This window comes from Panthera leo, chromosome B3 (genome assembly GCF_018350215.1).
Source record: "Panthera leo isolate Ple1 chromosome B3, P.leo_Ple1_pat1.1, whole genome shotgun sequence".
NCBI lineage: Eukaryota > Metazoa > Chordata > Mammalia > Carnivora > Felidae > Panthera > Panthera leo.
Window position 1 is genome coordinate 31,190,136 of NC_056684.1, and position 24,719 is coordinate 31,214,854.

At 50.5% G+C, this 24,719-nt stretch overlaps 1 protein-coding gene across 7 annotated transcripts; it reads right to left on the reverse strand.

Moving 5' to 3' along the window:
* Positions 1-249: 249 nt before the first annotated feature.
* On the reverse strand, positions 250-24,583 carry PPCDC (phosphopantothenoylcysteine decarboxylase). Of its 7 annotated transcripts, none has more exons than XM_042941382.1 (6): positions 24,521-24,583; positions 19,820-20,031; positions 6,097-6,192; positions 5,092-5,220; positions 1,249-1,417; positions 250-823 (listed from the first exon to the last, which is right to left on the reverse strand). In XM_042941382.1, exons 2-6 carry the CDS (start codon positions 19,955-19,957, stop codon positions 738-740), a joined length of 618 nt encoding a protein of 205 aa, XP_042797316.1. In that variant the 5' UTR covers positions 19,958-20,031; positions 24,521-24,583; the 3' UTR covers positions 250-737. The 7 variants fall into 7 exon arrangements, with proteins under 7 accessions (XP_042797316.1, XP_042797318.1, XP_042797319.1 ...); XM_042941384.1 differs by having other exon boundaries at positions 24,511-24,548; XM_042941385.1 differs by lacking the exon at positions 24,521-24,583 and adding an exon at positions 24,381-24,398.
* Positions 24,584-24,719: the final 136 nt, after the last annotated feature.

Consider the following 24,719-nt stretch of genomic DNA (forward strand, 5'->3'; position numbering starts at 1 on the left):
AACTTCATGAGGGTAGGATAATACAGATGAGGAAAGTGAGGGTCAGAAAGGCTGAGCCTTGAGCCAAGGTCCACTGCTAGCACACGGCAGAGCTGGGATTTGAACTAGGGTCTGTCTGGCTTCAGAGCCCTCTGCCCTTAACCACCATATGATATTGGCCAGTCAGTCGTCAGCCCAGACCCTCCCCCAGCCACCCCAAGCAATGCCCCTGATCTCCGAGGCCACAGGTAAAGGAAGGACACAGTCTCCTAAAAGTCACTCTTCTTTATTCCCCAGTACCCCCGATCTCACAGCATGGTCTGTGGAGAAACTCGGCATCTTGCCAACTTACAGGCTTCCCTGACTCTCTGCATGGCAGCTGGGCACCCCACCAAGGAGCTGAAGCGGGTCCCCTGCACGATGCAGAATCAAGGTTTCTCAGTCCTCCCTCAGTCCCCCTCCCAGAGCACAGGGCCACACAGCAGCAGCTTGCTATGCCTATCCCAGGAGAAGGTGGGGAGGGGCCCAGAATGCAGCCATCTCTTAGTTGGAAAGAAGTTGGGATCTGGGCCTTTGGTCTAATTTAACCTGAGGCAAGTGAGGCCCCTGGGGAGGCTCTGGAGCAGGCCCAGGCTACACCCCTACTTCTGGGTAAACCCAGAAGTCTTCACCGTATTTTGCCGACGTCCATCTTCTTCATAGACTTGGCCTGAAAACACGCAGGGTACAGAAGGATACAAACAACAGAAATCCCAGGTTCAGCTCTGCTGAGAGCTGCCACGACAGAAGAGGACTTCTTTCACCTTGTCCACAATGGTGCCCACCTCAGCCATGGCCCCTAGACCTAGAGAGCAAAGTTCTGCTGTGGCCTGCAGACCGAGGCAGGGCCCATCCCCCACCCACCCTGCTCAATGCACACCCCCCCCCCCGAGTGTTCCACCCAAAGCCCAAGGCCTTGAAGGCCAGAGCCACCTCTACATGAGCCAGACCCATCAAATCCCTTCCAAGGCACCCCCAGGACAGGACTCAGTAACAGTTACGGGAGCATCATGAACTGTATATGGGCTGCGTGCCAGGGACAACGCAGGCCCTTTACAAACACTACCTTGTTTAATCTTACCAACTCTGAGAGGAACTAGGACTTCCATTTCCCAGATGAGAAAGCTGAGCTCACAGAATGGTTTTATCCAAGGTCACAACACACTGGGGTGTGACCCCAGAGCTGAGCCCTTCTGCGACCCTGGGCTGTGAGCCTGGCCAGATGCCCACCTTGATCTCCACACACCAACTTCTTGACCACACAAGGAATCTCCACATAGCCAAAGGCCTTGAGCAGGCCCACCTGCTGCGCGGTGACGGGATGCTCCCACATGGCGGTGTTCATCGCCGGGCAGAAGAGCAGGGGCTTTCGGCAGTCCCAGGCCCGGATGACACAGGTCTGTGAAGAACGGCCAGAGTGGGGCAGGTGGGTGCCTGCTGCTCTGGACTCCCAAATCCTACCCACCATCCTCTGGGTCGCAGCCACCTTGGGATGACCGGGTGACACTTGTCTGTATCCCCCTACCTCGAATCTCCTCACCCTCTCCCCCTCTCCACAGGTGCTGGCACAGGGCCTGACACACAGGAGGTCCTCCAACACTCGCAATGGCCCAGCCACCTCCACGCAGACCTCCACTCCTATGCAGAAAGGTGCCTCTGAGCCAAACCACAAGGCTTCTCCACTGTGGGACACACGCCACAGACAGAAAGCAGCCAGGCGAGCAGAAGTCAAGCTTCACAGTTACCCCCCAAAGCGAAGGCTCAGACCACTCATCAGGTGCGGCTCACCTACCCCAACACAGGCTCTACTTCGAGGCTGACTAGAGTTGGGCAATGAGAACACCTGCCACGTGACAAAAACTCTCTCATATGTATTATCCCATGCACCCTCACCACAACCCTGCAAAGAAGGTGCTGTCCTGTTTCCCAGATGGGGAAGCTGCACTCCCCACAGTCCCACAGAGACAATGATCCGGGGCATGAAGCTTTGCACGCCACCCAGTGTGATCCTCCGCTGAGGCCATCCCGCCACGTGCATGCCAGAGCAGCTGTGAGAGGGACCCACCGGCTCAGTGAGTTGCGGAATCACACAGACCTCGGTTCAAATCTTGGCTGTGCTATGTACGATTCTGCTAGCCGTGAGAACCTGGATGAATAATTTAACCTCAGGAGTCTTAGCTTCCTCTCTGCAAAAGCTCACTGGATGGTTGTAAGCACAGAAGGTGAACATGCTTAAGGCTCTTCACACAGGGCCTGGCCCCAAGTACGGGCTCCAGAAACAGTAGCTCCTGTGATTACTACAGGCACAGGCTCCCTGGACCAGGCACTGCCTGGGAGAGAAATAAGCCTTGGGGCCCGCAGGAGCATGCTCCCCTGGGCCCTCACTGCTCCAGCACCTCCTTTCCAGCTGTGGGCCCTTTGGGGAGACAGTCAGGTCAACACAGCCCTTCCCCGAAGCGCAACCCATCTGGTAAAAGAAGGGGGAGTCCAGAAGACAATGCCGTGAACAGGCCAGAGCTGATGCCTACCCCTCTCAGTGCCCCTGCCCCCTCCTGGGGATAGGAAGGAAGTGGGACAGCACACAGCCTCAGGATCTGGTTGCCTGTGTAGTCCCAGACACCAGCGTCTGTTTCCCACCAAGTCCTCCCAATTTGGCAACTGGGCTGAGTGGACAGTTTCAGTCACACTTCCTCTTGGCCCCGTGCCACCTGCCGCTTCTGCAAAAGTCACGAACATACCTAGAAGAGCCCCCTGAGTGTCAAGTACAGTGGGGGCTGGGCTGGGGTTTCTGAGTGTCTTCAAAGCAAAGCACACCAACAGAGAAGAAACCAGTATGTCCGTGTCTCATGCCTCTCTAGCTTTCCCACCTCATCTCAAAGCTCAGTGCTTCCTGGACAAACCACAGCTCCTCTGAACCTTCTGGCAGCAGGAGGGATGAAAGGAGGCGTCAGTTCCTACAGTCACATCTGTTTGGCCAGTGCTGTGTTCAGTACCTCAGGCTCTGCCCCTGAGAACCCACCTGGGTGGAGAGAAGGCCTAGATTCTGATCAGGAGGCCAGCTCCCAGTTGACTGGTGACCCAGGGAAGTCACCTCCTATTTCTAGATCTGCTTAGATATTTAAAAAAAAATTTTTTTTTTAAGTAATCCCTACACCCAACGTGGGGCTCAAACTCGACCCTAAGATCAAAAGTTGCATGCTGTACAGACTGAGCCAGCCAGGTGCCCCTCTGCTGGGCTATTTAGCACACAGAAGGGGCCGGGGCCCGCGCAGGTGAGAAGGTGGATGGAGATGCACAGCACCCAGGCCAAGGGCCCAGAGGCCTGGTGCACAGGTCACAGGTCACAGGTAGCACACTGCTCTAAAGGCCCCACAAGTTCTGGGTCCTGGAAAAGGGACAAGATCTGAAGGAAGGGGGCAGCAGGGTGATCTTTTCAGGGATAAAAGGACAAAATATCTTCTGAGTGAGGACAGAGCCACAGAGCAAGGATGATGACAATTTAAACTTTATGAGATTTCTAATTGCCTGAAATATTTGTGTGTTCAAGTGAAACCTTTTCAGGCAAAAAAAAAAAAAAAAATTCCTGGGGGAACATATTACATTGCTCAGCCAACTCAGGAGGAGGGAACCCCCAAGACTTCAGGGAGCAGGGGCAGTTCTGATGAAAAAAAAAAGGAAGCAGCGCTTTGGAGAGGAAGAAAGGAGCCCTCGGAGAGCCAGCCCAGCCCAGGGCATGACTCCCAGAGGCCAGTGTGTTTCATCCCACCAGCTAGTGCTGGCCAGCCAGTGGGAAGCCCAGAGGTCACACACAGCCCAGACCCACTGAGATGAAAGTGGCCAAGAGCCTCACCTGCTCCAACTGCCCGGCCAGCCATGCACCAGCCCCCCTGGGAAGCCTTCCTGATAACACTGCCCCTAGGCTCGCCCCTGTCTCTACTCCCCTACCCCTGCTCCTTGCCACACAATCTGTGTGTTGCTCTTCTTCTGGTCATCCTGTGCTCTTATTCAAATGATGCTTGAGTCACTAGCAGATTCTTCGAGAAGTGCATAAGCACCCATCAACAAGCATACAAGGAGACTAAGTTCCTGTCTGACCACCAAAAACTTTGGCCCAGCTTATCACATTAAACTCTGAAAAACTCTGCTCTTTGCCAAAGTAGAATAATTACCTCGTACATACAGTATTCACTGAACACTTACTATATGCCTAGCACTGTGCAAAGTGGTGACTCCACAGTCAAAGGACCGACTGGGGTCATTTAAGGCTGCACCACACACCAGAGCACATTCCCTTCTCACCTGTACGGGTAACCAAAAACTCTCTCCTTCCAGACTGAGAGCTCCAAGTGTCCTGTGGGTCCCTCAGCACGGGGCCCAGCTCATGATAGGGGAAAGCTCAGTGCACAGGGAAGTGGGTAACAATGGAGAGGGAGGAGGGGAGAGAGATCACACACCTAGCTCCTCCCAGGGTGATCACATAAACAAGGCCTTTAAGGACAACAGTTCCCTGGAGGTCCCTTAGGCCTAAGACAATCCCCACTTTGTGTAGCTGGACTTCTGTTCCTCTCCTCCACCATCCACCAGCTGGCACCTCTCACCCTTGCTCCTCTCTTCCTCTCTAAGTTTTCCAGAACATACAGGAAAACCGCATTTCTGCGGCCAATGCTACAGGAGAGATAAGTGTGCACAAGAGATCCATGAGGAAGTAAACACTCTTATCAGATTGCACATGTGGATGTCCAGATCCTGGGGAGAAGGCAGAGCTAAGGGGGACAGGCAATGGGGCCAGGCAGGGAGACCAATGGACGAGCATGTGGAGGGTAGCCCGTGAACGAAGGACAAAGTGTCAAGGGGCAGGTGAGAGGTGGATGCCCTCAGAGAGTACATACAAGCTGAGTCCATCCATGTGCCCACTTGCCGGAACACAGGTGAGACCAGGTGGAGGGCAGGGGGTCCAGGGGGCAAACCAGCCCACCATAAAGAATTCCAAGGCAAGAATCCCATACAAAGGCAGTCCTGCAGCTCAGCAAACTGGGAGTGAGGCCCAGGGAGGAAGAAAGCAGAATCACTCACAAGCAAGTTGTCACATATACCACTGGCCACCTTCCCCAGGGTGTTGGCATCAAGAGGAGCCACCAGCATGAGATCTGCCCACCTCCGCAGGTCAATGTGAAGAACGGGGTCGGATCGGCCCTTCCACATCTGGCAGAGGGAAGGAAATGGGGTCACTGAGCTAGCTACTCTCTCAGCATGGAGGGAGGAAGCCGTGGGGGGGCAACGCAGGCCAGGTGCACTAAGTCAGAAACTGAGGAAGACCACCTGAGCACCCCGGCCCGAGTCCACTGCTGTTCCCTCTCATAGCTAAGCTGGTGAGCACCGGCTATGGAGCCAACCGCCTGAGAGAAACCAGGCCTGAGGAAACAAACGCCCCTTGTCTCTCCAAGCTATTCCCTTTATGGTTTGGTTTTCAAGAGAACTGACATCTGGCAGGGAACTCCTGGCCTGTCTGCTTGAGGCGGATGCTTGGGTTGTCCAAGCCAGTGGAAGGGCTCTGGGGCGGTGAGAATGGAGGGGGTGGGGTGGAGAAGACAGGCCAGCCAGAAATGTTCTAGGCTGAGAATGTTTAAAAATGCCTGGCAGGGCACCCCTGTGAGGCCCACACTCGACGTCTGGTGAATCGGCCGGTGCCCGCCCCTCTGCGGGAGAGCAAAGCAGAGCCCAGTGGCCGTGGGAAGTGAGGCGCTCTCGACAGGCCTGACACTGGGAGCCACGTGGACAAGGGTGGTGGGAAACAGAGCTCCTCTGTGGTTTCATCAGCCCAGATAAGTACAAGGACACTCAACCTCAGGCACAGGGCCAAAGCTGAGCTCTGCCTGGGGTGGGAGGAGACTTCAGGCCTCCCGCAGGCCAGAAGCTAGACAGATGTTTTCCTCATCGCCTCTGCCCAGAGGGCCCTGACCACTGACTTGAGCCCGGCCTGTCTGCTCTGGCCACCAGGACTATGAACTGCAAGGAGGACACTCCTGTCCCGTTGGTGGAAACACGATGGAACTCAGCCCTGGGGCCCCCAACACTGACCTCCCATTCATCAGCGTCGCTGTAGAGAGTGACAGGAATGTCCTGGGGGCTGTAGAAATGTTTGGCTCTCTCGGTGGTGACCACTGCTACTTCCAGCTGTCACCAAGAAAAAAATAGAGGCGGGGAGAGAGAGGGAAAGAAAACTGTTACCAGAGCCACAGGCCTGGATGCCACACGGGGCCAGGCCAGGCAAGTGCTTTCTTCAGGGCCTGGCTGTGGAGACTTCTCCCTCCTCGGCAGGGAGCCCCATGTTTGCATAGCTACTTCCGCTGTCACCCAAAGGTCAGGCCCCACCAGATGTGGCTGTTTCACTTCCCTGTTTGAGGGGCTGCCGAGGAATGAGTCACCAACTGCCCAGTGCATATAAAGCTGCAGGCTCCTGCCACTCAGGCAGAAAGACAGAGGCAGCGGGGAAGGAATGCAGGGCAAGAAGGCCGCAGAAGGCAGGAGGGGCCACTTCAAAGAGGCTCACAGGTCCTGAGCTCTAATCCACACCGCAACCCTGCCCTCTGCAGGCCAAGGTACCAGGGAGCTGGGGCCTGGCTTGCAGTGGCTGCATCCAAGCCCCAGAGAGAAAATAGGCGGTCGGTCCCTTCTCTACTTCTAGGAACCAGGCCTCGTGGGCTCTGGTTGCAGACAGACTCCAGGAAAACCAAACCTGGAAGTGTGCCCTTCACTCATGGGGCAAAAATGGAGTTCACCTCCACACTACTCATTCACAAGTAATTAATAAAGCAAACAAGGAGGGGGGTGGGGTGGTGGCTAAGGTGCTCAGAACAAACGGTTGTGAGAAACAGCACACGTAGTGTGGACAGCGCTAGACCAGTTGCCATCATTTGTAAAATGAGATGTTAAACTAAGACGGCACAGTAAAGGGGCTCAGAAGCGGCTGGGAGGTGAAGGAGATATCTTTGGGGGACATTTTATCCAGGAGAGAGAAGAGTCAAGGGTGACAAGGGCAGGATCATCAACTGACTAGAACAGGAATCACATATGGCATGCAGGCCAGATCCAGCCTACAGACATGCTATTTGGCCTGCATGAGGTTACAAACATTTTTGAGCCAATATATACAAATCGGGAGATTTCACATAGAAAATCCAATTTCCTGGCTTCTCTTGAAAACTAAAAGCTCTGGCACGGCCCAGCCCACATTCCTACTTGATAATGGTGGTACTGCAGGTATCGTGTAACGGCCGCCTCTCGGAATGGGACATGCCCGTGCCAACTCCGGTCCCCCAACCCTCCCTACCGTGTCACTGAGGCCCCCCTCATGCTTCCTGCCTACCAAGCGACAGCATTCTGCATAGCATGTAAGAGCAAAGCCGGCAGCAGGCAGCAGAAGTCTCAGAGAGACAGAGTGCACAACTTCAGAAGGTCTGCCGCTCCTAGCTCTGCTGGAGAGCTCTCAGGCGTGTCCGCTCTCTCTCACTCCCCTTAGAACGTGGCATCCCCAGAACCTGCACAAAACCTCGGTGACCTTTTTAAAGGTCATTTAAACCAAACTCCCACTGAGCACTGGAGCCGTTTCTAGGACAGCTCTGAACAAGATGGCAGTGGGGCACCTGGGTGGCTGAGTCAGTTAAGCATCTGACTCTTGACCTCAGCTCAGGTCTTGATCTCGGGGTTGTGAGTTCAAGCCCCACACTGGGCTCCACGCTGGGCATGAAGCCTACTTCAAAAGTACTCAGCCTACTAAAAAAAAAAAAAAAATGGCAGATGAACAGGGCTGCCATCTGTCCACAGAGCTCAGTCCATGGGCCCAGCACAGATAGGGAGAGCAGAGGGAGGCAGAATGGTGCTGAGACTCTCAAGACACAAGACAGTGACAAGGTAAGTTATGGGAATGGTAAGTCAGAGGTAACCAGAAGAAGAATAGGCAACTTTCAAACCAGCAGAAGAAAGCTCAATCTATATGATAAAGGAGAGGAGAGAGAAAACAAGAAGCAGAGGGCACGTGACAAGTAGAAAGCATTAAATAAGATGGCAGAAATTTAGCCCTAATAGAATAGTAATATATAATGAGCTAAGTTCTCTGATCAAAATTCAGACTCTCATATTGGAGTTTTAAAATTCATCAATCACATCAAAAAAGACACATTTAAAACAAAAGGATATATTGGGGTGCCTGGCTGGCTCAGTTGGTAAAGCATGCCGATTTGATTTCAGCTCAGGTCATGATCTCCCAGTTCTGGAGTTCGGGCCCCATGTCGGGTTCTGCACTGACAGCACAGAGCCTGCTTGGGATTCTGTCTCTCCCTCTGCCCCTCCCTACTCGTGCTCTCTCTCAAAATAAATAAATAAAACATTTTTAAAAATTAAAAAAAGAATAGGGGCTCCTGGGTGCTTCAGTCAGTTAAGCATCCGACTCTTGATTTTGGCTCAGGTCATGATCTCATGGTTCACGAGATTGAGCCCCACATCAGGCTCTGCACTGACAGTGTGGAGACTACTTAGGATTCTCTCTTTCTCTCTCAAAATAAGTAAATAAACATTTTTTAATTAAAAAATAAAAAATAAAATCTTAAAAAAGGATACATAAATGTTAAATAAAAGAATAAACTTTCAGTTAAATAATGTGGATTCAACTTTGCTCCCTCCCAAAAGCCCAATGAAATAAAAGTAAAGGGATTTTTTTAATGATATAAACCAAGAATGAAAAGAGGACCAAAAAATTAAAAAATGAAAATGAAAACAAACAAACAGAAAAAAAACCCAGAAACCAGCAGTTAAGACATGTCAACACTCTGGAAGATCAGATCAAATCAGATGAGATCAGATGCTAATGTTTTTTTATGAACATTCAGGGAACAACAACAACAAAAAAACCTTGGAACTTAAAATTATAAACAGGAAAATAAAAAACTCAATATAAGTTTAGAAGAAATCTTCCAGAAAGCTGAACAGAAAAGATAAAAAAAGATGGGTAATGTTAGAAAAATAGATGAGAAAGTCAGAGGATCAATTCAAGAGGTCCAAAATCTGAGTTCCAGAAAGAACAGAAAAATGGAGGTGAGAAAATTATGAAAGAAATTAAAGGAAACTTCCCAGAACTGAAGAACTCAGAGGTGGGAGACAGCTCTTCTGCCTGCCCGGTGTTTGGTGAGGCTCAGAGACCTGGAGTAAAAGTCCCTGGCACCCACTGAGTGTCTGCCTACGGAGCCTGAGCCCACATCAGCTCTTCTGGAAGCAACATCCTCCTGCTGACATATACGGAGTTTGCAATCAGCAAACTCAAAAGAGTTCTTCTCACCCCTGTTGCTGCTAAACCACAAACCCCAGCCTATAAGTGCACAGCTACTTTTCTGGTCCGTCACGCTTCCCTGGTAAATCCCACTTTCCAGAGGAGGCCCACAGAGTTCCTAAGATCTCAGTCTTCTTAGCACCACCATCAGGAGCCCCGCTGAGACATGAATCCAAATCCTGAACATAAGGTCAAGAGAAAAGCTCTTCCACAAGGTCCACAAGGTGGGGGTGAGAGATGATGGGAAAGAATCAAAAACGGATGCTTTCTGGGGCAACTGGGTGGCTTATTTGGTTAAGTGACCAATGTTTGATTTCGGCTCAGGTCATGATCTCATGGTTTGTGGATTCAAGCTCCACATCAGACTCTGCACTGTGACAGTACAGAGCCTGCTTGGGATTCTCTCTCTTTCTCTCCCTCTCTCTCTGCCCCTCCCCTCCCCTCTCTCTCAAGATAAATAAATAAACTTAAAAAAATGTTAAAAAAAAAAAAGAATATTCCAGTTCATCCTCTATCCTGAAATACAGAAAGCAGCTTCCTAAAGATCTAGTTCCCCTACTTTCCCTAACTCCCAAACTGCCTGCCAGTTCTCAAGTGAGGACTGTGCCAAAGGCCAGCTTTCAGAAATGTTCCCAATTTGGTAATGGCCCTGTTCTGGGGCTCCTTCCTCCCTCTCAGCTACGCCTACATCCCCACTCACCGTTTGAGCCCCGCCTTCCCTGGCCCCTAGGGAGTTCTGACCAGGGGGCCAGGTAAGCCTCCCACCTTGGGCCCCAGCATGAATTATTCCTCTGAGCTCCTCCCCCAGTCTCTAAATCAATTCCTTCTCTGGCTACCCTCCCAGGTTACATAGTCATTGTTAGGGAGCGTCCGGGGTCAATGTCTTTACCTCAAATGAAGAGAATGTGATGAGCCAACCTTCTCCTTGCCCGTCCCCTGACCCCCACTGAAGCAGCTACCTCTCCTTGGCAGTGACCCTGACCCCCAGGCTGTCCAGCAGGCCCAGGCCAGTTTTTCTGGTTTTAGAAGGATGTCACTTGATCTGATTCATCAACCCCATGGGCTTTGTTCTTTCATTTTCATTCACTCTGCCAAACGTCCTAGGAGCCAAAGGCTAGGTCCTGGGTTTGCACACTCTTTAAAAAAAAAAAAAAAAAAAAAGGACATGTTGGGTTACCTTCTGAAATACTAAATAACTCAGACTATTCACTCATTCACCCTGACGTTTCTCCTAGCAAATGCCAAGGAGCCCTGGAGGGGCAGGAACCCTCTTTTCTCTTACACCCTCCCTGGGTCCTGGTAGAAGTAGGGCTGGGATGAAAACAATCTCCCCCACATTAGAGAGTTCCTGAAAGGCAGCTCTGTGCTTGGTCCCCTAGTGAGACCCCTGCCAAGAGTTTTTATATCTAATATTTAAAACCTGAACTTCTTTGTGTGATGCGATTGAGGTTTGGCCAGACTTTATTATATAAGCTGTCTGCATTTTGCCTGGCATTTACAGAGGTTCCTTCCTGAAACCAGTTGGCAAGTCTAGTTTCCTTTTCTCTGCTGAAGGTACGTTAGCAATCCCATCTGGGGTTCCTGGAGAGTCAGAGAGGGGAAATGGAAACAGATTTGGGGATGAAACCTCCACTTTGACTTTTAGGCCCCGAGTCTGGCCCAGGCTGCCTCTGGGGCAGACTATCAAAGGATCTTGGGAAGCAGCACTGTCACAGCCATAGGTTGAGACAAATCCCATGGCCTGACTTCCCCTCCAATCCCATCTCTGGCCTCTACCTATAACCAGGAGCCAGCAGCACCCCCTCCCCAAGTTCAGACAACCAAAGATGTTTCTGAACATAGTCCAATGTCCCCTGGGAGGCCAAACTGCCCCAGTTGAGAACGACCACTCTGCAGGATTATTCAACAGAACTCTGCAACGATAGAAACATGTCACACCTGTGCTGTCCCCTATGGCAGTCTCTGGCCACACGTGGCTACTGAACATTTGAGGTGTGGCTAGAGTGACTGAGGAACTGAAGTTTTGGTTTTATTTAATTTTAATAATTTAAATTTACATTTGAATGTGGCTAGTGGTTACTGTATTAGATAGCACAGCTCTGGCATATACAAGTAAAGGAGAGACCCAGCGGGAACCCCCAGCTGAGTGGCCCCAAAAGAGCAGGTGTTTCTAGTAGGGCGTGTGATGATGGTTCCACAGGAGGCTGTAAGGATTCTAAAGTGGAAGCACCTGCCATGATTTAACCTGCAAGGCAAGAAACCCAGAGATTTGGTGGCTCAGGCCTCTGGGCTGACACACATAGCAGACTCTGACACTGAGCTGACCGGTGTTGACACTGGCAGTGCCCAGGGCCTGGAGAGCAGCCAAAAAGCTGACCCAAACCTGAGCATGGGGGCGGGGGTGGGAGGATATACTCTAGGAAAAAGGACCCTTGGTGCCCAGAGCAGTTAGCACATAGGGTGGGGAGCTGTGGCGGTGGCGGCCTCATTAACAAATACCCCAGAGTGTTCCGGTTGGCTGAGTGGGTGTCCCAACTTATAATGTTCCAGCTCATAATGATGCCTTGACTTGTCAAACATTTACTGAGCCTACTATATACATGGGAGCCAGGTGGGGGGAGGTGGTCTTGGGCGAATCCCCTTCCTCTCTGGCCTCGGTTTCCCCTTCTGAGCCATGAGCCATTTAAACCACATGGCCTTCAGGGGCCCATCCAGCTCACTATGCTGTCCCAGCCCTCTTGTGGCCCTTGCCCTTTCCCACCAGGCTCTGGGGGCGGGGGGAGCCATTCTCTCCTGGGCCTCCCTGTGGGCCTCCTGGGGGAGCTGGTGTTCTGGTCTCACCAGCCCTTCCTGCCATTCAAGTGAGACCAGGCTGCCAATCCCTCTGTGCCCTTCCCCAACTAGAGAAAATTCTCAAGAACAGAACTCGAGAGGCAGACTGCAGAGCTGACTCCCTGGAGGAGCGGGCCAAGGACGGAAGGGGCTGGCCAAACCAGCAGAAGCCCAGATAAGCGCCTCAGACCACTGCTACTGAACACACCCCTTTCCACAACACCACCACAGAGCAGGCAGGTGGGCCCTGCCCAGAAAGAAAGGAAAACCTCAAACCAGGTCCTGTTTCTCCTGCTTCCTTTCCTCAGCGAGCATTTAAAGAAAAAAAAAAAAAAAGCATACAGTTACAAAGAATGTTCCATAATATTCCCACTAAGAGTCCCACTGACTTTAAAAATAAATATACACAGAGGTTAGAAAATTAAGATTGAACACAATGATACCAAATGTGAGTCTCCTTTCCTGCCCCCTTTTCTGCACAAAGGTAACTACCTCCAGAGGAAAATCTGTAGGCACTAACTCAGATATGTGAACATATAAAAGGAACCAGACAATACGCCAGCGGTCAGCAAACTTTTTTCTATAAAGGGCCAGATACTATTTTCGGTTTTGTCACAACTACTCAACTCTGTAGTAGCAAGACTGCAGTCACGGGCAATACTTAAACAAATGTGTGGCTGTGTTCCAACAAAACGTTATGGACACAGAAATTTGAATTTCACGTAATTTTGTGCTCTCAAAATATTCTTTAAAAAGTTTTTTAACCACTGGAAAATATAAAAACCATTCCTGGCTCACAAACCATACAAAAGCAGGTAATGAGTCCAGATTTGGCCTGTGGCCCATGGTTTGCTAACTCCTGTACCAAACTCATTTCATTTCTATCTTGAGGACTGTCCCACATCAACACAGAGATCCAGCCATTGTTCTGAAGGGCGCCTGTCATCCACTGTGAGGCTGCACCAAAGCTCTCTCTCTCCTTGGATGTTTTGTTTCCACTTTTACTTTTGTTTTAAAATTATAAACAATGCTACAATGAACATCCTCCTACATATGGTGAATTTTGGCACACTACAGGATTCAATCCTACAGGTGAATCAAGAGCTATGAACTCTTTTGACCTCTCCAGACACTGTCAAATGGTCCTCCAGAGAAGCAGAATTCACTTCACCCTGCACGTGAGTGGGAACTTCTTCCCCTCAGCCCTGAATGTCCTGACAGGCATTCTAGAAACTTAACCTTCTCTAAGCCCAAGGCCTGCCAACTCCCCAAATGGCAGACTCTCTCCACCTTTAGAAATCTCCTGCCAGAGGTGCCTGGTGGCTCAGTCAATTGAGTGTCTGACTCTCTCAGGTCATGATCTCATGGTTCGTGAGTTCGAGCCCCGTGTTGGGCCCTGCACTGATGGTGTGGAGCGTGCTTGGGATTCTCTCTCTCCCTCTCTCTCTGTCCCTTCCCTGCTTGCATGTGGTCTTTCAAAATAAATAAACTTAAAAAAATACTAAAAAAAAAAAATTTAGAAATCCCCTTCTGGCTCCAGCCCTGCTGACTTCTGCCCTGGCAAAAGCTAAAGAGGTGTCTGTCTTCTCCCAAGTGAGAAGGGTGCTCAGACAGAACTGCAGCCCAATTAACATGACAATTATGGAACTGCAAAAGCGCCCTGAAGCTCCTGAATCCCAGGACCTTCTCCCAGGCTGCCTTCATGTCCTATTCCTTTCTGCCCTCACATCTAGAACCTTCCACCACTAGTGCCAGAAGAGGCCTTGGAGACAGATCATTTTAGTACTCCCCCCCCCCCAACCCCTTCATTGCAGGGCTGAGAAAAATAGGGACATATGAAGACCTAAGTTGCCCAGAATCCTTTTGCTCAGCTGCCTCTCTTGAGGTACAGCTGACCCCCACTATCCAACTTCCCCGATCATATAAAGGCTCCAAGGCTTCTTTGCAAGGACCATTCTTCCTGAATGCTGGTATATGGGTCATGAGGCCAAATCCACCCTCTCCAGCACCCCCTCACAATCTCCCTGGTCTGGCTCTAGCCATGCCTGGGCACACTGGTGAATCAGGAGTAGAGGCATACCTTGGGATATGGTGGGTCTGGTTCCAGACCACTGCAATAAAGCAAATATCACAATAAAACTTTCTTCGGTTTCCCAGGACATATAAAAGTCAGGTTTACACTGTAGTCTCTTACATGTGTAAGAGCATTATGTCTGAAAAAGCAACGCACATATCTGCAGGATTGTGCTGTAGGAGTGCTGACAACACCGACTCCATATTGGACTCTCCATCTTGTTCATCCTGTGCAATGACCTCCCTGCAGATGCATGTACGTATGCCCTGACCAGAATGTAGGAAGGTTTGTTTGGACAGAGGGAGCCACTTGAGGTAACATACAGATGACAGGCACACAGAGGGCATCACTTTAAAGCTTTTTTTTTTTTTTTTTTTTTTTAGTTTATTTAGAGAGAGGGAGGCAGGGAGGGGCAGAGACAGAGGGAGAAAAAGAGAATCCCAAGCAGGCTCTGCACTGTCAGCACATAGTCCAATGCGGAGCTTGAACCCACGAGCCACAAGACCATGCCCTGAGCCAAAACCAAGAGTCGGACGCTTAACCCACTGAGCCACCCAGGTGCCCCAGAGGGGATCACTTTAGAAAACCACCACAGATGATCTGCGCACAGAGGGCACCACATTAGAAAACTACTCTGACCTCACCACGATGACCTGCACTCTATAGAAGCTGTGGATTAAGGTCCAGACTTTGCAGAGAATAGCTGCATAGCGCCTGGGTCATCATCTGCCCAACCTGCCTGCCCTCCCATTCATCAGTAAGTTACCCTGAATAAATCTCTATAAACGGTATAGCTCAAAACGGTATAGAGAATAAATCTCTATAAACGGTATAAACGGAGTAGCTCAAAGTGCCTTCTCAGTCTGGAGGATACTCTATTCTCTCTCACCCACTTCTAACAATACCTTAATTAAAAGTATCCTACTGCTGGGGCACCTGGGTGGCTCGGTCAGTTAAGTGTCCAACTTCGGCTCAGGTCATGATCTCACAGCTCGTGAGTTTGAGCCCCGCATCAGGCCCTGTGCTGACAGCTCAGAGCCTGGAACCTGCTTTGGATTCTCTGTCTCCCTCTCTCTGCCCCTCCCCCAGTCTCTCTCTCTCTCTCTCCCAAAAGTAAATTTTTAAAAAGCATCTTATTGCTAAAAAAGGCTAACTCACCTGAACCTTCAGCAAGTTGTAATCACTGATCACAGATCACCATAACAAATAATGGAAAAGTTTGAAATATTATAAGAATTACCAAAATGTGACATAAAGTGAGCAAATGCTGTTGGAAAAATGGCACCAGTAGACTTGCTCGATGCAGGGTTGGCACAAATTTTTAACTTGTAAGAAAACTCAGTTATGTACAAAGCACAATTAAATTAAGTATACCTATAGTTATGAGCCAGGTCTGCAGACTCACTCAGCTCCCTGCACCCCACACTTCAGCTGCTTGTTTGCTGGTCAAAGTCTAGCAATGCCCAGGGAGCTCAGAAAAGACCCAAGCATATGAATTCACAATGTAGGCAAAGGGCTGAGAAGGACCTTTCCAAGCGACAAAGACTGCTCCTGGGGGTGACCCAGAAAGACGGCAAAGGGGAGATCAGTACCATCAGGGAGTAAGGGGAGTGCGCGGGGTAGGAAGAGGGGGAAAGCCACTGCATCGAGGCCCACACGAGGCAAGCAAGGATCCCCCTTTGGTTACCAAAACCTCACAAGGACACCACCAAGCAAACCCAGGCTCTCTGGAGAGCTGTTCTATCTGCAGGAAGAGGTGAGAAGGTGGCAGGCCCCTCCACAGGAGCAGATGGACTGTGGCTCCCACGGCTCTTCCCACATGGGCTGTCTCTCACCAACCCAACAAGCCCACCACGTGCCTGGCCCAAAGGACATGACAGCAAGGGGAAAGAAAAGGGTGAAGGAGAGGAAACACACACTGGTAAGTGCGTCCATGTGCCAGGAGCTGCACCCAGTTATTGGCACAAGATGAGAAACTTTTATTTCTATCCCTTCTTGAAGCCTTTACAAGAGCCTGAGGCGATGGGTGGCAGTAATCAGCTTTATTTTTTATTTAAAGTTTATTTTTTGAGAGAGAGAGAGCGAGCACCAGCAGGGGAGGAGCAGAGAGAGAGGGAGAGAAAGAATCCCAGGCAGGTTCTGCACAGTGTGGAGCTCAAACCCATGAACTTCGAGATCATGAACTGAGCTGAAATCAAGAGTCAGATGCGTAACCCTTAACCAACTGAGCCACCCAGGTGCCCCACTAATCAGCTTTATTTTAATTTAATATTTGTTTATTTTTGAGAGAGAGAGAGAGAGAGAGAGAGAGAGCACGTGAGAGTGGGGAAGGGGCAAAGAGGCAGACACAGAATCCGAAGCAGGCTCCAGACTCTAAGCGGTCAGCACAGAGCCCGATGTGGGGCTCGAACTCATGAACCACGAGACCATGACCTCAGCTGAAGTTGGGCACTTAACCAACTGAGCCACCCAGGTACCCCAATCAGCTTTATTTTAAATGAGAAAAGCAGGGGCCACCTGGGTGGCTCAATTAAGCGTCCAACTTCAGCTCAGGTCATGACCTCGAGGTCCGTGAGTTCGAGCTGCACGTCGGGCTCTATGCTGACAGCTCAGAGCCTGGAGCCTGCTTCGGATTCTGCGTCTCCCTCTCTCTCTGCCCCTCCGTCACTCACACTCTGTCTCTCAAAAAGGAATAAATGTTAAAAAAAAACAAAACATAAATGAGAAAGGCAGGCTCCAAGAGGCCAAGTCATGGAGTCCTCTCTCCTAGGTCAGTGCCCTTCTTGCTGCCTGACTTTCAGCTTCAACTCCAGCCAGAGAGGGAGAGCAAAGTTCCTGCTCCAGACAAGGCTTGTCCCCACAGTGGGCCAGGCCAGAAGGCCTGGGGTGGGCTGGAGAGCCTCCCCACTTCAGGCAACCCTTTCCTCACACCCCTGTAAATGCTGGCTGTGTGGGATGACAGGAAGCTGTGGAGTTGCCATTTCCCTCCGCTCTGAGGCTGCCCATCTGTTTCCTGGGATAGGACGCCCTGCCCCCACTCACCCCCAGTCCGGAAATTCACTTGCTCTGGGGCTATGGGAAAAGGGAACTGTATGGCTCCCTCCCTCCGGAGGAGGCGGAGGCTGTCACCGCTGCAACAACCCTTTCCAGGCCCCAGGCCTCCCCCCATTCCGGGTGTAGCTAGTCAGCTGTACCAAAGGTGCTGGGCATGTGTCTGGGTGCGGGAGGCCACAGGTGGTGCCTCAGAGCATCCATGAGACTCACCTCCCTTCCCCCTTCTGACCTGGCTGGCATCCCTGGCTGCCTTTCACTGCTTGTTCCGCATGAGGGGTGGGGTGAGGGGGTGACTTTCTGGGTAGAAGTTTGTGGAAAGTAAGAAGAAAAAAAATGAAAGATTTCTCACCCCTGCCTTCCGTGCTGACATGGTCATCTGCAGGTGAGCACTGCCCCCTGCTGGACACACTGGGTACATGCACCTGTGTCACACGTTAAGCTATGGGGCAGATACAAGGAAAAAGTACAGCCTGGGCCCCAGCAGCGTACACACAAAAGCAATGGGCAACAACATGAACAATATCAAAGGCAACCAATGATCCCATATCTTGGTCAAGATATGGTCAAACTCTAGTCAGGCTCCTATGTGTCCCTTTTTTGACTAGGGCCATCTTGGGGCCTGGTCCTTAAGAGCAAGATTCCCATTAAGTGGGTTTAGCCAGAATCCCCCACCCTCAATGTCTAACCAGCCTGGACAGCTCATCAGGCTCTTCATCCCTCAACAACCCCCCCCCCGGTGATTCATCACCCTGGCCTGCCTGTACCAAGAATCCTGTCAGGGCAGTGTAGCCAGAACCCTCCTTATTCCTGATGTTTCCTCTTAGTAATTTCCCATCCACTGCCCTCCACCTGGCTCCTTGCCTATAAATCCCCACTCTTCCTTGTATTTGTAATCAAAACCTAGTTCTATGCTGAGGCCTCTTTTCCCGTATTATGATAGGTTTTCTGAACAAAATCTGTTTTTACCACTCTAACTACTGCCCATCTCTGGGTTTTTAAAAAAAAATTTTTTTTTTTTTAATGCTTATTTATTCTTGAGAGAGAGAGAAACAGAGCATGTGTGGAGGAGGGGCAGAGAGAGAGGGAGACACAGAATCTGAAGCAGGCTCCAGGCTCCAAGCAAAGAGCCCGATGCAGGGCTCATGAGCCAAGCCAAAGTCGAACCCTTAACTGACTGAGTGACCCAGGCGCTCCATGGTTTGTTTTTCTAAGTAGGCATCACGTCTAGCATGGAGCCCAATGTGGGGCTTGAACTCACAACCCTGAGATCAAGACCTGAGCTGAGACCAAGAGTTGGATGGATGTTTAACAGATGGAGTCACCCTGGTTTTTCTTTAATGCATCAAATGAGTTTGTTTGTTTGTTTGTTTGTTTATTTTGAGAGGGAGAGAGAGCATGCAACCCAGGAAGGGGCAGAGAGAGGCAGAGACAGAATCTCAAGCAGGCTCCACACTGTCAGCATAGAGCCCAACACAGGGCTCGAACTCACGAACCATGAAATCATGACCTGAGCCAAGATCAAGAGTCGGATGCTTAACCGAGCCACCCAGGTACCCCCAGTATTTTATGTATTTTTAAGTAATTCTATGCCCAACCTGGGGCTTGAACTCACAACCTGGAGATCAAGAGTTGTGTGCTCTATCAACTGGCCATCCAGGCACCCCTCATCAAATGAGTCTGAAAAGGAACAGACCAAAGCCACATGGGTTGAGGCAGGCCAGGAAGGCTTTCTTGTGAAGTATTTGTGCAGAATTTAGAGAGGCAGAGGAGCAGGAGGGCAGCACAGCCTGGCAGGGACAGGCCAAAGCAAAGGCCATCGGGGTGAGTATAGGCAGTGGGCGTTCAACAGACAAATGTAGGACCTTAGATACTAGACAAGGAAATGAGGTTATTACCTGCTGGCTTTCACACGGTCTAAAGCCTTGAACTTTTCCCACAGAAGAATCTGCCCCAGAAGCCCAATATATATAAAAACATAAAACTAATCAAAATTGAGGTACCCCTCCCCAGTACACTGTGGTGGCCCCTAGGCATCTCTGAACACATGAAGGAACAGTTTAAAACCAGAGCCACAGGCAGTGGGGTACCCCTAAGGCTCCAGTGCGTTTGGACAGGACAGCCATGGTGTCTAACAAAGAGGGAGAACAGAGCTGCAGTGTTTGAGACGGAGTGGAAGCAGGGGTGGGGAGTCCAATGCAGCAAGGGGACCCGGTGAATGTGCTACATTTCTGCAGCCAGCCTCCTCCCCCGTCAGAACCTCAGGGAACCAGGGTCAACATATGGGAACACAAACCCTCCACTAGCAAAGAATTCCTCCCCTCACGCTCTGTCCACACCTGCTAATCTAGCTCCGGGTTATACTGGACTGTCTCAGGGACCCCCTACACACCAATGCACACAGAGGGCTTCCACAAACACCATTAACAAAAACCCCAAGCACTGCATAAAATGGGCTGGCTCCAGGAGCAGCAGCTCTCCAAGGCCAGAGGCTACCATGCCCGTCTAATAAGGATACTCACGCCAGGAATGTCCAAAAGCCTAGACACCAGAAGAGGCAACTTCAGGGCTGCAACACTCCCAGTGACACCCACGAGAACACGAAACTGTCTCTTCGCCAAGGGTGCAGCATCTGCTGGACATGACGCATTTGATTCCATGTGGGGTCTAATAGCTTCGAATGCTGGGAAACTGCCAGGACTGGCCTCCAGAGGGCTCTATCAGGATTTAAAATCTAAAAGCAGAACAAGGGGTACCCACTTCATTCATATATTCGACCAAAATGTACAGACTACCTAGGGCCAGATGCTGGGGTTGCAGAGGGGTCAGCAGTCCCGGCTGCTGGGAGAACACAAGTTAATGAGGTCAGATACCCTCACCAGACACAAGTCAGTCACCATGTAACACAGCCCAGTGTTGTGAAGAACATCTATACCGGGGAGTGCCTGTCCAGGAGTAACTGTCTGAGAAAGTCAGAGACCAAAAAAATGACATTTAGGTTGAGTCCTGAAGGACGAGTACGTTTTCCAGAGACAGAAGAAAATAACTTTGCAAGAAGGAACCATCTCACAAAGGTGAAGAGGCCTAAGGAAGGCGGCAGGTTTGGGGAACAAGGAGAAGCTCAGTAATGAGGCTGAAGTGCGATGGGAGGTTGGGGGTAGCAGGAGGTAAGGTTGCAATTGGGTCAAGGGCAGTGAGGGCCAGGGTGAGTTTTCATTTTAGAAAAACAGCGCTGGCGCCGACTGTGGAGGGGGCCCAGGACTCGGAGATTGGAGGAGGCTGGGCTGACTGAAGGGAGTAGCGGGATGGGACAGGTGCAGGGATGCCTGAGAGGTGGTAAAACCCTAGGCAACAAGGGGACTTGGGTGCTCCCGGCAGTTGAGAGATTGGCCTCTCTGTCACTGTCCTGGTATCTCAAACCCTACAAATCCAAGTCCAGGAAGAAACAAGCATAAAAGGGATGTTGGCCACCCCCATGAGACCAGCTGCTTAGTCTCTTCCTCTGGCCCTCAGATGTTGCCAGAAACCAGTGCCCACGATAATATGACTGATGGACACACCAAAACCTATACTCTACAAGCTGGGCCAGCAAAACGTACCCGCTCCATCAGGACAATCACTGAGGGACAGTGAAATCTAGCACTGGGCAAAGGAATTGTGGAAAACATGCCACTGCCTTCAGGGAAGTGAGTTGAGAAGACAGGTGTCATACCTGCAATCATCTGAGATGGGCCCTATTCTGGGAGGCACCTTTCTGGTGATCAGTGATTCAATTTGTTCATCTGTTTCCTTGCCTCTTCCTCTATACTTCTCCACCACCACTGCTGCCACCAGCAAGCTCTCTGCACTGTGACCAGGTCTAATTGTCAACCACCAGGCACCTGCTGGATGAATAATAAACTGCACCTTCTAAAGCAAGGTGGGGCACAGAAGTCTGGCTGATGAAGCAGGAGCCCTAAGCCCTGTCCATGGTTGGGCTCCCGAGCTGGTGTGTGAGCTCAGTTCTGGGTACTTCCCTCTGTGGACCTGTCTCTTCATCTGAAAAATATGGAGGTAGGACCAGGTGATCTCCTTCCAGCTGAAACTTGAGTCAATGTATAAAAGACAGTGGTGAGGACTCTCTGTAGCAGAGTCCTGGCAGATGCACTCAAAATGGGCAGAATCAGCAGCAAGAGGGGACACCAAGGCCAACTCCAAGGAGAAGCATCTGTGAGTCACGCAGTGGCTACCTCAGTGACTGCACACCCAAAGGGTCTGCCTCTTCACTCCACCGACCCCTTGGCTCCCTAGGGTCTCTTTGCCCAGTATTTGCCTTCGAGACTCAAGCACACACCCACATGAGCTGAGGATCATATTTGGGTCTATTATCCCACTCCTACTGGAAAGGTCTCCCAGAAGCCCAGACCCAGGGGTTAATCAGCAGGAGGTTAAGCACAGGCCAGTTCCCTAGAGCAAGACTCCTCCAAAGTTCCATTTGCCAGTAATTTCAATCTCTGCTCTACATCAGGGCCTCAGCCAGGGCCATGCTTGCCCAGAGCAGAACTGAGTCTACTCCAGGGCTTGGGGAGCCCTGTTAGCAACTGGCAAGGTCTAGAGGGCTTACCTGCAAGCTCCTTCCCAGGTCTAATCAGCACGCTGATTAGCACCCTCAGTAGGTGACAGAAACACATTTCTTGACTCTCCAGGGAAACCTACCTTCCAGATCTCAAACCCTGACACTGTCCCGCCCCAGCCAACTGGTGCCAAACCAGAGACTGAACTTCGTTTTGGCAGACCCTTAACCTCCTCTATATCAAGCTGATGATCATTCCCAAGGAACATGTTACTGAAAGTAATCAGCTAAACTTAGGACACAAATGCATGTTGGCGACTTCAACTACTTCCTCACAGTTAGGTGGTATAGCCCGAGATTTACTACTTAGCCTGCTGAGCAAGTTTTGCTAAGGGCCAAAGCCTACTTACCTTTCTAGAAAAGTGTGTGTGTGTTGCAGGTTGGGGGGGAGGGGGGGGGCAGGTGTACTTGAGGAATAGAAAGTGGATAATTTAACCAACGTTTGAAGGTGAGGTCAAATTGGTTCAATCCAACAGTTACGTGAAGGGTGATAGCTGGCAGTTCTTTATGTTTACGCTCAAAAAAGATCAAATCCCAAACCAGTAGGCCCATTACTCTAGTTAGTTCCTGTTGGAACCACCTATTTACACAGCCAAGGTAGCTGTTGATAGTGCTTGATTCTTCTGAGCTTTGCTGGACTCATAGGAACTGTTGAGCAGCAGGAAGAGTTGGCAGGCAGAGAGGTTGTAGGGCTGAAGCCTATGATTACTGAGCCTCAAGCTCCCAGGACATCAGTCATGCAGGTAAGCCACAGCCAGAAAAATGGCAGGTTCTCTATTTACCCTTTAGAAAGACAGGGCCAGAATAAAGAGCCTCAGCTTGTGGCAAGCTTGTGATGTGTAAGCCTCCTCTGTTGAGTGTAATTAGGGCAAAGTAAAGGTTTCAGGAATATCTGCCAGTCACAATAGGGGCATGTGTGGAGCCACACAGAACCAGGGCTAAAAAAAAAAAGGGCCAGAGAGTAAGAACCCTGCTCAACACAGGAACAGTGAGGGGCTGGAGCCTAGGACAAAGCAGAACCAAACATGGGGGGTTGGGGGAAAGGGAGCCAGGATGCCCTCACTACTGGCTTCTGCTCTGGCCTTCTCCCCCACCAGTCAACACACTCTACTCTCTGCCCTCATAATAATGAACAACTTCTAGCTCCCCCAAATGTCACCCTGCTCCCAAACCCAAAGACATTAAAAGGCCACAGGGCACTTTAAATCCCTGGCTCCAACGTAAGGCAAGGAACTCAAGAGAGAGCTCAAGGGGCTGGCATTCTGCTAAGACTGCTCTTCTCGCTGACTCCGCAGCTTCTGAAATCCCATTTAGGCACTCCTGAAGCCCACGTGTTGGGGATATATACATATATTATATGCTACATTGTACATATTTTATATATATTTGTATTACCTTAAATCATATGTAACATATTCACATACACACACGCTACCGAGCAAGGTGGTTACAGCCACTACAAGAGATGTGTGGGAAAAACCCTGCTCCCCAGACATGCACCACTTCCCCTACTTAGGAATGTCTCCTACTTATCCTCTGGTACAGGCTTCTAAACACTTCTAAAGACAGTAGGAAGTTTTCCTCTGGCAAAATTTAGCCTCACTCTAATTTTTAAATACCATTCAGCAATTTTAGGAGGATCTAGGGGATATAATTCCAACATGCCAAGGCTCTGCATTTTCTATTTTACTAACTTTTAAAATCGGGGCGCCTGGGTGGCGCAGTCGGTTAAGCGTCCGACTTCAGCCAGGTCACGATCTCGCGGTCTGTGAAGTTCGAGCCCCGCGTCAGGCTCTGGGCTGATGGCTCGGAGCCTGGAGCCTGTTTCCGATTCTGTGTCTCCCTGTCTCTCTGCCCCTCCCCCGTTCATGCTCTGTCTCTCTCTGTCCCAAAAATAAATAAAATAAAGGGAACTGAGAGGTGCCTGGGTGGTTCAGTCGGTTGAGCACTCAAGTTCAGCTCGGGACATGATTTCACACCTCGTGAGGTCATGATTTCACAGCTCGTGAGTTCAAGCCCCCCAACGGGCTCTGTGCTGACAGCTCGGAGCCTGGGGCCTGCTTCGGATTCTGTGTCTCCCTCTGTCTCTGCCCCTAACCCACTCGCATTGTCTCCCTCTCTCTCAAAACTAATAAATAAACACTAAAAATAAAAAATAAAATAAAATAAAATAAAATAAAATAAAATAAAATAAAATAAAATAAGGGGAACCGATAGGGCACTAAATGCATTTAGTTAAACGGCACTAAACAATCGCAGTGCAGCAAAAAGCAGGAGTGGGAACGCACAGATACAAATCCCCCACTCCGGACTCGAGTCAGAAAGAAGACCCTAATGCTCCGGCCCCACGGGCAGATAGGTAAATTCAGTCCCAAAGGTTCAACAGTCCCTACGCAGACACAGCGGCTAATCCACAGTGGCGAGCAGAGCTTCACAGGCATAGATAGGAAACTGAGGTCACACACACACACCTGCAGACCCACAGCCTTCACACTCACACGCACGCGTGCAGGGACAGTAAGGTCACGCACAAACAGTCGCAGATACACAATCAAGCGAAGCTCCTCGAACCTCCCTACCACCCGGCCGAGAGGACACAACCTCCAAGTACCCTGAGATTCCTCTCCAGCACCAGGCGCGTCTCGGGCAGCCCCAAATATCGCGAGATCTCAGCCGCCACTCCCGCCGTTTCCGCTTAGCAGGTAGTCTCACGAGAGCACCCGGCTGTCTACGTGCTCGCGCCGCCTTCTGGGAGTTGTAGTCTACTTCTCTGCCTTCTGGTAGTTGTAGTCCATTCGAAGGAATCCTTC